This window comes from Rhinatrema bivittatum, chromosome 3, assembly GCF_901001135.1.
Source record: "Rhinatrema bivittatum chromosome 3, aRhiBiv1.1, whole genome shotgun sequence".
In the NCBI taxonomy this organism is placed as follows: Eukaryota; Metazoa; Chordata; class Amphibia; order Gymnophiona; family Rhinatrematidae; genus Rhinatrema; species Rhinatrema bivittatum.
In genome coordinates, this window is record NC_042617.1 from 471,928,364 (window position 1) to 471,941,646 (window position 13,283).

At 40.0% G+C, this 13,283-nt stretch overlaps 1 protein-coding gene and 1 long non-coding RNA gene across 8 annotated transcripts in view; one reads left to right on the top strand and one right to left on the bottom strand.

The window, feature by feature from the left end:
• The window catches only part of LOC115088068, a 31,129-nt gene extending 26,223 nt beyond the window's left edge, over nt 1-4,906 (top strand). The window contains exon 2 of the long non-coding RNA XR_003855699.1: nt 4,151-4,906. This is a non-coding gene — a long non-coding RNA (uncharacterized LOC115088068). The remainder of the gene's footprint in view (nt 1-4,150) is intronic.
• A 2,756-nt stretch (nt 4,907-7,662) lies between these two features.
• Nucleotides 7,663-13,283, bottom strand: part of PUM2 (pumilio RNA binding family member 2) — a 427,826-nt gene continuing 422,205 nt past the window's right edge. For all 7 annotated transcript variants that reach the window (XM_029595976.1, XM_029595973.1, XM_029595975.1 and 4 more), the window contains one exon: nt 7,663-9,805. In XM_029595976.1, the coding sequence (XP_029451836.1) occupies nt 9,674-9,805 (132 nt within the window). In that variant the 3' untranslated portion in view covers nt 7,663-9,673. The remainder of the gene's footprint in view (nt 9,806-13,283) is intronic.

Here is a 13,283-nt window from a genome sequence, read left to right on the forward strand (position 1 = left end):
CCTTACCAAGGGATGACCTTCACATGCCACCAAGGGGCACCATAGGACACTTCCGCCAGCAAAAAAGACAGCAAGGTTACACCCTTATTTCTTGTTAACTTTACAAAGCCAAGAATGCTTGTTCCTGACCTTAAATGTTCTAGTGGATTATCACAGAGCAATCTTGCACCCTTCTAACCGTAGTCTATAGAATTTTATTCAGTCTTCTATATCAGCGTTTCCCAACCGGCGTGCCGCAGCACCCTAGTGTGCCATGGGTGGACTGCAGGTGTGCCGCAACTGCAGTCTTATTTCCTGTTTCCCTCCTGGCCTGCAGAATGTCCTCCCACCAGCAGTTGCTCTTGCTTGCCCTCTGCAACAGAAACTACATGGCACTCTATAGGCTCGCAGGCCCTGTGCAGTTCAGATTACAGAGGGAAGCTGGCAACGGAGGAAGAAAGGACATTCAGAAAGCCTACTTCCAGACCTCTGTTCAAAGATTGAAGGTGGTGTGGGGAAAGGGACCCCTGAACATGCCACATGATTTTTGGGGAAAAGAAACAGAAGGTGATAATGCTAGAGGTTGGAGAAGGAGAGGAAAAAATGATTCAAGGAGGTGATCGGGAAAGGTGGAAGGAGGGAAGGTGATGCCAGGGAGCGAGATTGAGAGGTGATGCTAGGGATGAAGGGAAAAGGAACAGGTGATGCCAGGGTGCAGGGAGATAGAAGATTGATGATGATGATGTCAGTGGGGGAGAGGAGAGAGAGGGAAGGTGATGATGCCAAGGGTTGAGGTAGAGGGAAAAGGATGATGATGATGCCAGGAAATAAGAGAGAATGCAAGTGATGCCAGGGCTGAAGGGAAAGGGAAAAGGTGATTGGCATGGGATGGAGGGGAAACTGATGCCAGGGAGTGAGGGAGAAGGGTGGAGGCAGAGAGGTGATGATGACTATGCCGAGGGAGAAGGCAGAAAGATGATGTTGGGGGAAAGGGAAGGTGATGATGATTTGGGGGGGGGGGGGGGATGTGGAGAGTGAAGGTGATGCTAAGTGGTAGAGAAAAGGTGATGATGGGGGTGAAAGGAAGGAAGGTGATGTGAGGGGATGGAGGGAAAGGGAAGTTTATTATGCCAGGGATGGGGGAGAGGGATGGAGAGGGGAAGATGAGGCCAGAGGTGAGGAGGTGGGAGACTATGATGTCATCAGGGGTGGGGGAGAGGGATGGAAGAAAAGGGAAGGTTGTGATCATCACATCAGGGCTGAGGAGGTGGAGAGATAGTGATGATGCCAGAGGGTATAGAAAAATAGAGGAAAGAGAGGGAAGATGTGACGATGATGCAAGGGGGGGGGGGGGGGGAAAGAGGTAGTAGGAAAGGGAAGGTGATGATGCCAGATTGGGGGGAGGGGGGAAGAGAGGTAGAAGGAAAGGGAAGGTGGTGACGATGCCAGGGATGAGGTGTTGGGAAAAGGTGATGTTGATACAAGGGAGTGAGGAAGAGGGAAAGTAATTTGAGGGAGGGGGAAGGTGAAGCCAGGGGAGGGGGGGTGTTGGGGAAGGGAGGAGGATGTTGATGGTGATGCCAGCAGAGAGGCATGATTATGATGCTGGGGGGGAAGAGGGAAGGTGATAATACCAAGGTGTGGGAAGAGAGGAAAAAGAGAAATTGATGATGGGGAAGCGGATGGTTTGTCACAACCAAGTGACCTCTGTGCCATGAAACAAAAAAGGTTGGGATGCACTGTTCTATATTATCACAACCGTTGCCTTCACTCATGTTTACATGAAAATCATGCTTTAATCTGGCATCACGACCATCCTTTAACATTTACTCTCTTCAGAAGTTTATATTTGCTTTTGGACTTTATTTTCAGGACCTCTTCTCATTTTGGAGGATGACTTCTTTTTATTGTTTCTGAAATCTCATTCAGATGCATGATCCTATATTTAAATAAGGGGCCACGTTAAAAGGAGGCAATAGGGACGATTACACATCCCCTAGCGCCTCCTTGGCCCAGGAGAGATGGCTCTGTCAGCAGGTTCAGGAAACAGACACTCAATTTTATGAGTCTGTTTTACAAACCCACTTACACAGCAATGGGTTAGGAAAGTGGATGCCGGTAAAATTGAGCGTCCATTCTCCTAAGTGGACCAGCCGGCACATTTTTTTTAATTTTCTGCTTTTCTGTACCCTTTTTTTGGGCTGCTCATAAATTGGCCACATACTTTACTTTCAGAATCCCAGGTGACTAATAGCCTCATCAACATGCATTTGCATGTGATGAGCCCTATTAGTTTTCAAGGGGTTTGGCTGTGCGTTTTTGAGGCGCTAAACCCCTTACAGTATAAGGGGTAATAGACACCCGTTGAAAACATGCGGCCAAACCAGTGTTAAACAGTGCGAACGGCTGAGCCCACTTTACAGAATCTGCCCATTACAGTGGCAAATTTTCTTTTCAAAGATTTCTAATGTGTCAGGTTCCACTCAAGCCTTTATCAATCTTTTCACTTTACATTTTTTCCCCAGACATACCAATTGATCTACAAAAGCTGATAATTACTTCCACCTATCATCTAGTGTTATAATTATTTCTGGACTCCTGTTAAATAAAATTCTCACACACACCATTCACCCATACAACTGTGTTCCTATACTATCCTTTCAATTACATGGGTGCATGTACTTTTTTTTTTTTTGTAATACTTTCTCAGCCTCAGAATGGAGCCTGGGCACAGCACCCCGGCTCTAGCTGAACTCAAAGATGCGCTCTTCAGATTTAAAAATGAAAATCCTTTTTTCTGAACAGTGTTATCCATACTCATCAGAAGTTATGTATAATAATTCTAGCACCGTGACTGCTCTACATAATGATCCTCAGCCAATCGCTTATCACCCCTGCTAGAGGTGTACATAGTTTAAGAATAATTTTAATATCAGATTTAAAATGTCCTCAGAAACTCTGAATTAAATGAAGTGCAACTTTGATGTTCTTCAGTCAGCCTCATCAATAAATTGTTTACAATGTTGTTCCAGCAATGGCTGCAGAATCTTAAGAACATGGGTCAGACCAAGGGTCCATCAAGCCCAGTATCCTGTTTCCAACAGTGGCCAATCTAAGTCACAAGTACTTAGCATACACCAAACATTAAACAGATCTCACGCTACTATTCCTTACTGATTAATAGTAGTTTATGGATTTTTCTTTAAGAACTTAGCCAAACCTTTTTTAAACCCGTTACATTAATTGCCAAAACCACATCCTCTGGCAATGAATTCCAGAGCTTAACTATGCACCAAGTGAAAAATAATTTACTTTGATTTGTTTTAAATAAGCTACTTGCTAACATCATGGAGTGCCCCCTAGTCCTATTATCTGAGAGAGTAAATAACTGATTTACATTAACCTTTTCAAGTCCTTTCATGATTTTGTAGACCTCTATCATATCCTGCCCTTAGTCGTCTTCTCCAAGCTGAACAGCCCTAACCTCTTTAGCCGTTCCATGCCCCTTATTTTGGTTGCCTTTCTCTGAACTTTCTCCAGTGCAACTCTATCTTTTTTGAGATGCGGTGACCAGAATTGAACACAGTATTCAAGATATGGTCTCACATGGAGTGATACAGAGGCATTACGATATCCACAGTTTTATTTACCATTCTCATTGTTTGTTTTTTGACTGCCATAGCACACTGAACTGTTTTACCGGAAAAACTCCAGACTGGACCAGTAGATTTTGTCTGAAATGAGTCAAATTTTATATTAAATTGACTTTTAAAATTATCTCAAGTACATCAGTGAAATGGCAAGGGCCTACCCTAATGCCCTCTCACTACTCTCTCTCTTTCCTAACATTAAAAATTTCAATAAAACCTTTGGGTTCACAGGTGCTGTTTCTTCTCTATCCTTTACAGTGGGTAGCCCTAGTAAAGGCAAACCTGAAGTCTCCTTTCCACATACACATGCCCTCATACCCTTTGTGTATATTTGCTTATTTTTATAGGTTTCTGCCTGAAAAAACATTGCAGTAAAATTGGTGCTATTTTTACCTCTTTTATAATGTTTTCAGACAAGGCAGGAATTTGCTCAGTGCCCCAACTACTCCTTTCATGCCCCCTTGATTTGTTTTATTTGTTATTGAATTTTACACATTTTTATTCCTATTTTCTCCTCCTAGCCTAGGACCACGGCCCAGCTGAGACATCAGCACGAGGTCCATGTGCACCGTGAACCGTGGCAATGCATGTCACCGCTGCCGCCAGGAAAACAGCAGCAATCTACTGCTACTTGCCCTACCCAAAAGCACTGAATGCAGCAACTTTCCCACAGCCCTCAAAACCTTGTGCTTTGTGGAATTCCACCTGCTTTTCTACCCTCTGATGCCAAATTATGCTGTCATCAGCCATGGGGCTTTACAAGACATTGAAGAAGAAAAAAAAAAAAAAAAAGGGCTAAGCAGACAGCTTTGGGAGCACAGATCCTACTGCCCCATTCTCAGCAATAAGAGCCTTGCCTTGCCTTCAACACAACTCTAATCCAGAGCAACAAGAGCCCTGCCCCCATTCCCATGCCTGGACCTCGACACCAAGGGGCATCAAAGGACATTTTAGTTAAATATCTATTTTTTTTAAATCCCTGTTTAATCTTTGAAGCTCCAAGGAATCCTGTGCGCTTTTTTTGTGTGCCTCAGAAATGAATCCATCTGGAGATGCAAGTTGTGAAGGCTGGCAATTCTTTACTACCAGCACTGACCAGTACAAAAAGCTGCTAAAATTTCCTGAAAAAACAGTTTTCTCTCTAAATAAAACTTTCAAGTAAATTTAAGATATAAAGCAGGGGTTTCCAAACTCAGGCCTCGAGGGTCATAATTTGTCTGATTTTCAGGATTGTCACATCTTGCATTGTTTGCAAATACACCATGCATATTCATTATGGAAATCCTGAAAACCCAAATAGGTTGCAGCCCCAGAGGACTGAGTTTGGGGACTCCTGGTCTAATGAATACAAACTTTCCTTTCTTTACAATTCTTTGGGCTTGGATCAAGTAGGGAGAAGAATAAAATGGAAAGCAGCATTACTAAAGCTAAAGCTTTCAACTCATCTTGTTGAACAAATCACAACCAAAAATGCTACTTTGATGATCAAGCAAAAAGTAGTTGAAACATGAAAAGGGAAGGACCAGCAGAAAAGACTCCAGCAACAGAACTCTGCCCAATGCAGAATGCCCGATGTGTGTATTTCAAAAATTCTGAAGAGAGGCAGGCGAGCATCTGTAGCATCTCTAAATGCTGGCTTCTGAAAATGGAAGGAGATGACCGTAAATCACATACAGCTCCCTGCCATGAATCCAAAATGGCTGACATTCCTGTGCTACAGAAAACCCACCAGCAGGAACAAACAGAACCACTGACCCACCAATGTGGTCCGACCTTGGGCCATCAGTTCCCTGCACTGCCTATTCTCCAGTTCCTTTGCACAAGCTCTACACAATGAGCTTCCTTCCCCTCCTGTCCGTGCAATGCACATGCAGCACAAAGTACGAGTTTCTTCCTGCATTCAAAGGAAGCCATGCCTCACCTTCCCTAACTTGTGACAAAGAGCTGGCTGGGCCCAGAAAAAAATTGCAACTTACCCCAACCATAGCTGGTGTCAGCTGAACAAGTGCACTCCCCTCTTAGATGGTTCCTCCACTTGCTTGCTTTTTTTTTTTTTAAACTTTAAAGAGGCAGGAAACTACAGGCAGAAACAGGGAAAGGACAAAACATTTTCTCCCCTACTTTTTAAATCTAGAGAAAACTCTGCTTAAGGTTAGGACCCAGAGGTGTAAGAAGATTAAAGAAGCAGAGAGGGGGAGGCAGACCACAGACCATAAGTAGTAGTAGCATTAATTCACAAATGGAAGTCCCCTGATCACAGCAGCACTTAACTGAGGGAGGAAATCCTGGACTTTCACGTCAGGAGCTGCCCTGATCAATTTAGATTCTTCTTCACCCAGTCTAACCAGGGCTCAGAGTTCAGAGCATGGGATGTTTGCCTACCATATGCTGGAAACAGAATACTGACAGGCTGAGGTCAGCTTGGGAACTTATAGAGTGACATTAGCAAACCTTTTACTCTCTGTTGCCATCTGCTGGCTGGTGAGAATTAACCCATGCATCTGGACTGGACTGGTCTGGCTGCACAAGCAACAGAAAAAGGGAGGATAGAGCCTCCCCATCCCGTATTCTAGGAAGATCACATCCTAAGCACAACACAGAGCATTAAAATCAAGTGAAAGCAAAAACTGAAAGATGCATAATCCATATTTACAATTTTTTAGATCCTTGCATATGGGGTAAAATAGTGCTTTGGTCTAAGCTGTATGGTTGTCTTACCAAAATGGCAGTTGGGGGAAGAAAGAGCTCTGCAAATTTGTCTCCACAGGACCACACTAGTGAATTGCTCCCAAGACTGAAAAATAATCAGTACCACAGAGACTGGGTGACTTTACTGCCTGTGTGTAAACCACAAACAAGCCTCAGAAATATGTCTCTCTTCACAATGTAAAAATAGAGGCACTTTCTGATAAATTCCATGAGCACTGTTCCTTTATTCTGGTCAGAAGAAACAAAAGTTCAGTCCAAAGACATGAGGTGTTTCTGAATAAGCAGACAATTAATGTTGCACAGAGCTTACTTGAGCTTTCAGACCATTTGTTTTTCCCTAGAGAAAAATCACAAGACCATGTTTATTTCATAATGTTATTCATATGGGGTTTTTTTTTTGTTTATACAACACAAAAATAAATGAATACATTATTCCATATGAACCAGTAGGCACAGGCAACAGAACTGGTCAAACTAGATAAACCAGTCCATAAAACAATTCATATCAAAAGGGGATACAAGTGTAAAACCTACTAGTTCTGCTACATTTTCCTCTTCACTGGAATAAGATTTTGCTTCAGAGTTTGCAACATATGTAGGGGTGTGTTTGTATGGATGGGGGATGGAGGAGTTTTGTGTTAGTAGGTGATCTTTATTCAACAAATAAATAGTTGCATCAACTGAGAGACCCAATTCATGGGAAACTTTAGTATACGTAGTACTGTAGTTACGTAAAAACTGTGATGGAAGAAACCTTTGCCAAGAGCCTCTGTCTGAATATTTGCCAAGGACAAACACAGGAAGAATACGAATAAAACAGGGCTCTTATTGTAGCATTTCATCATTAGTAAAACTCTGTATAAGAAAATTAAATTACAGTGCTTATTAAATATTATGTAGCAACAAAAAATGTTGTATTTGATATGAAATTATAGTCCTCTAAAAGTTGGGTTTTTTTTAAATTTCTGCATGGCCTTCAATTTGCCATCTGGACAAGGATCAGTCTGGACTGAAATCAGGAATGAAATAGGACTTGAGATTTCAGCATGTAAATAAGTGCTTGAAACACTGTTAGGCTGCACAACATCCTATTTTTAATTATTTTAGTTTTATGATGAATGTTCCTTTATAAGCCACATAGAACCATGGATATGGCGGCATATAAATACTAAAAATAAATGATCCTAATGAGAGGTTTTAAAGAATCGGCCTCCACCCTCACCCATCATTAAAAGGAAACAGTTTATATAAAATACTGTCAAGCACTTTTATCTTTTGAAAACTGTATATTCAAAATGTTTTTTTTCAAAAATATTTCCATAGGCAAAGGATTAAAAAGGATTTTAATTATACACAAATGCTCACAATTCTGCCTTAAAAAGATTATTGGGAAATGTACATAAGGCCTCTTGTAAATGTACATCATCTGAAAATTACTGTTACAATGTTTCATGTTCAGAGAAAAAGACTGACAATATCATACATGTTTTCTCTTGGTTTGAAGAAGGCTATTGAAAAATACAATATTCTTCTGTACAAAGAAAAAAATCATGCCACATTTAACTGGACAGAAGCAGCATTGGTTTCCAAAGTAACTGTTAGTCCAATCCTTATTATACACAATAGTTTGGTTTTCAACTGATTCTTAATTGCCACACCTTCAGGTTACTAACTGGCTCCATGTTTTCAGGGCAGGCCGATTCAGTCTTAATTTTGTCACATTGCATACAGGGCCTTGCTGTGCTACTTTTCTTAGGAAAATTAGTACTACAAATCCATGTAAGCAATGGGATAACAGTCACATGACAAAATGGAGCCATATGGTCACCTTACCACCTCCTCTACATCAATATATTAACAGATTCAACAGTTACATTTATAAACAAAACAGGTTACCCATATGAGATAAAAAGGTGGTTCATATTTCTGAAGCCTTGTGAAAATACAATTAAAAAAAATCATTTGATTTGCAGAAATAAATTTACATTCTACCATACTATATGGCAGGGTGAAAAATGGGGAGAGGTGTGAATGTACATTAAAAAATGCTAAATTTTGTGTTTCCCAAAAGGAGGCGTAAAACAATTACATTTACAGCATCGAGGTTTACAAATGTACATCTGTACAACTAATTGTAAGCACCACTACTAAATTAGCAAGGCTGGTAATAAACATGGAAACAAGAGATTTGTTTTCAAACTGTAAACTTACACCTATTACCTACACGTATACAATGCATATATTTATAGGAAGCAAAAAAAAAAAGGCTATTTAAATATTTAATCATGCTTAATTGTTGAGCTATCAAGTTTACCATTGCAGTGGCCCCCTTTCTCCTCCATCTACTTCTACGTTTGCACATCTACAATAAGAAAAAATAATAAAAGCTCAACACTCACTATTTATCATACAATTCTATGTGTCAACCCCCTCACCTACTAAATATCCACGCTTGCATTGTGGAACTGGCTGAAAAGTGATTGCAGATATACTCTACCTACTTTTCAGACAATGTACTACTGTTTGGAAGTACCACCATGATTTAATTCCTCTGGTTTGTGCAATAGTTAAATATGTATGTACAACATTTCTACACATCAGAAGACAAGGTTTTTGTTTTTTTCATTAGGGCAGTGTACATATTAAATAAAAAATATCCACAGTAATTGAAGCTGTTCCCTTAAGGAGTAAAGAGTTTCCTACACTGTTAATATTTCTGACACACCAGCATATTCAAGCATGCTATGCCTGAATTGGATTGTACATTGTGAATCATCAGAACAGAACTTAACTTGTGTGGGTGCATGACATGTCAATTCTTACTTGGGTATAAAATGGAAAAGAAGCTTTAAGGTCATACTCCCATTTACACCACTAGAAACCTGTTGTACTATGCTGGTGTTAGACCTACCAGATTACAAGCCAGTGCATTAAAAGAATACTGTACTTTGCCTTTAAAAACTACCACTTTTTTCTTTTTACAGTGACTTTACAAAGTAATAATTTACAAAGTATGCAACAGCTATTTTGATACATCATTTACAAGCATTTGTGCTTTTTATCCAGCAAAACAATCCGATAGGTCTCCCATCAGTATTGGAGATAATTTTGAATCAAGTTCCCAAAAATATACACAAGAACCATAAAAAATTTACAAATGCATGAACAGTCAATTTTTAAATTGAAGAATCAGAGTTAAGTTGCATGTTTTGATTATTCACAATATAATTATTTTATATATTTATATATAAATACATATATGGGGTACAGAGGTATTACTATCCTTTTATTTATGTATGGATATTACAAATTTATTTATTTAATTATTTTTTTTTTTACAGCATCCCGTTTGGAGGACCCCCTATAGGCCCTAAGTCAGTGCTGTTCTTCAAATAGTATTTCTCCAGCTTGGCCAATATGTGTTTTCCATATGTATACTTCCGCAAAGTTGTGATGTGAGGCCGAATCTGCAACAAAAATAAAACGGTCACCCTTGATTTAAATTGCAACACTCAAACTTTGCAAAAAACTTTTGTCCTTGTTCATATATGCCTGGTAAGTTATGCAAACTTATTAATCAGAATTCTCTCTACTTCCAATACCAGTAAGCGAATAACACATATCTAGTAAAGTAAGCTACATGCATTTCACATTTGGGCCATCATATTACAGTGTGGAGACAATCATCCTAAGCATGTACAAAACCTTTGAAGACCTTCACTTTATTTTTCATTTGAAAAATGTTCTAGGTTTTTAACTACTACTGGGTTTATATAAAATTGCACCTCTGCTCCAAACCTAAGGGCAGCTGCAAATAATAAATGTTCAGTCCTGCTTGCTAGTCCGGTCCCACAATAGTAGGGGGAGCGCTATAAAGTCCTTGCAAAACAGTATTCACGACTGGTGCTCCCTTATGGGATTTTTCTTTAAATTTGTCATCTCTTTCGTTCAAATTACTGGAAGACAAGACACTTAAAACATGAAAAAACTTACACACTAATTTTCACCTGATTTCAAATTTTAACAGTGATTTAAAAACTAAAACTAAGAGCCTTGAGAACCTGGACATACATATACCCAGGTATCTGAAATACAACTACCCAATATTTAAAGAGGGACTGCCATGCATTATATTTGCTAGCATTATAACATACTTAGTAATAATTTAACTGGAGGTAACTGTGATTTTGGAAACAATTTAAAAATAAGTTGTCATTTTTTAGTATATTTTGTCATGATGCTTTTAACTGAGTCTGACAATACTGCAATAGTTGGAACTGGATTGCTGATGTTACTGCAGGATTACAAGGAAGCACAAAAGATCTTTATGCTGTGCTGAGCAGTGTTGGAGGAAGTTTTGTCTTAAGTACAAATAGACCACTGAACAGGCAAAGCAACTTTATTATTCAGATCTTACTAATTCTGCCATTAGTCATGCTAATTAATTCTTTTGAAAAGTGGGTGACACTTCTTTGGATAGTTTTGATGGTCTTTTTATTTGTGAGGAATATGCAGTCTTTTTCAAGGGAAAAATAGATATTTGTGCTGATTTTGTTGAAGATGTCTTGGACATGCTTCCTGTACATCAGGGTTGTCCAATGAGCGGCCCGCCAAGCCTTTCTATACGGCCAGCGGATCAGATGGGTGTGAGGGAACATTCCCTTCCATATGAGGCAGCTGTTAAAGCAGCGGTTCCCAAATGGGGTCACACAATTCTCATTTGTGGTCACAGCTGCCTTCCGATGGGGAACCCCCCCATTTGAAAAAAAAAACCCCCCACTTCCAGGAAAACAAGCCCGCGCATTCTGAGCCACGTGCTGCAACAGGGGCGGATGGACCATTTGGGCAACATCTCGTCTTCCCATGTCCACCACTACCCCCTCACCTCCCGCCGGGTCTCGGGTCAAATGCCAACAAAGGCGATTAAAGGCTTCATTCGCCTTCCTCTGCCGGCGTCAGGGCCTTTCTGCTACACTGCATCCCACCCCCCTCTGATGCACAGGCAGGACTCTATGTAGCAGAAAAGGCTCCGACGCCGGCAGAGGAAGGCGAAGGAAACCTGTAATCGTCTGTCGCCAATCGACCCGGGACCCAGCAGGTGGGAGGTGAGAGGGAGGAATCGGGGATGTGGGGTGTATGAGGGGAGAGGACAGTGTTTGTGTGAGTGAGCTGTAGATGTGCTGGACCTGGGGGAGGGGATGTGTGGGAGAGCTGGAGATGTGCTGGACTTGAGAAGGACACCCCACCACACACAAGAAGCAGCAGCATAAGGTGGGGAACAGAGAGAGAGAGCAGAAGCTGCTTGAGGAGGGAATCAGAAAGAAAAGATGGTGATTAGCTTATGATGTTGCGTCCTTATGACATGAGAGACTTTGGTTAACTTTTCAGAATCTAAATTTGAGTAGAGTAGACCGTTGGACTACAGTGGTCTAAAATCTTTCTCAAGTTGTAATTTGGTGTTTTTAATAATAGTGATATTGTTAATCCGGCCACGAACTGTTCAACAATTGTTCATGTGGCCCCCGAACCAATAGGCTGGACAACACTGCTGTAAGGTTCTAATTTGGATGGCTGGAGTTGTTTTGATATGTTCTCCTTTGTGGAAGTTAGTCAATTGATCTCCACTTTGAATATCACCAAATGCCCTATAAACTCCTGTCCCACTATTATTATAAAGGCATGTCGTAACGATATTTCAGTTTATCTTGCTAGAATCAAGTCCCTTATACAATTTGGTCCATCTTGAAGTTACAGTTAGATCCTACTATTTTGTCTATTGACTGATTTCATCTTTGCTCTTTATGGCAAAATTAAGGTGGTGTTTACTTAATTATATGCTTTTTTTTTTTTTAGATAATCACATTCTAGACCGTTTCCAATTTGGATTTTGTACCATTCACAGAACTGAGACTGTGCTGCATTCTAGCCTGGACTTTTTTTTTTAATCATGGTTTTGATACAGGCACCAAATACATTTGGTGCCTGTATCAAAACCATGATTGATGTATCAAAACCATGATTGATCATCGTAGCTCAATGCTGGACATTTCTGATACAGTCTTGAATTGGTTCATTTCATATCTACAAAATGCGCATCAGTGAATTATTTCTGACTCAAACTCATCTTCTTTTATGCTTTTAAGAACTAATGTATTTTCAAGGATCTGACTTATCTGCCATACCTTTTAATATTTATATTTCACTACATTGTAAAATTTTGCCAGATCTTGATGTTAGGTATTATCTATATGCTGACTATATATAATTTTTTGAAAAAGTTACAACCTGTCTGACTTCTATTAATTAGTTATGAGAGAAGAAATAAGCTTTAAATGCCAGCAAAACAGAGATCTTAATCCTACAGTGCTTTGTTTTATGGGGTTACACAATTTTTCATTTTTTTAGCCAAGTTATTTCCCTCTCTGAGCAAGTACATAAACTGGAGGACAATTCTGATACCTTTTTTTGCCCTCATTTTTTAAGATATAGCTTTTGAAAAGGCATATATCGCCTATATTAGCCTTACTTCACTGGTTTCCAATTCATTTTCAGGTGGACTTCAAAATTTTGGTGCTGATCCATAAGGTTTTAAGTGCTGAGCTCACTGCTAAAAATGTATAGATCTTCCCATAAGATGAGGTCATCAGGCCAGGGCCTCTTGGATGTGCCATCACTAAAATTTGCATGTCTTACCAAGACATGTGAAAAGACCTTTTCAATTGCTCGATTAGTGCTTTGGAACTTCATTCCACAATATTTGATAGCAGAAACTTGTGTTCAAGCAAACAAAAAAAAAAAAAAAATCTAAGTGTTATTTGGGCAGCAAGGGTGAAGCTACTGGGTTTGAGGCTCATTAAGGGGTTTAGATTCTCAACATAAAATCTTTAAGGAATCTTTTATACTACTAAAAACGTTTCGAGGCCATGCATCTTGATTGATATTCAG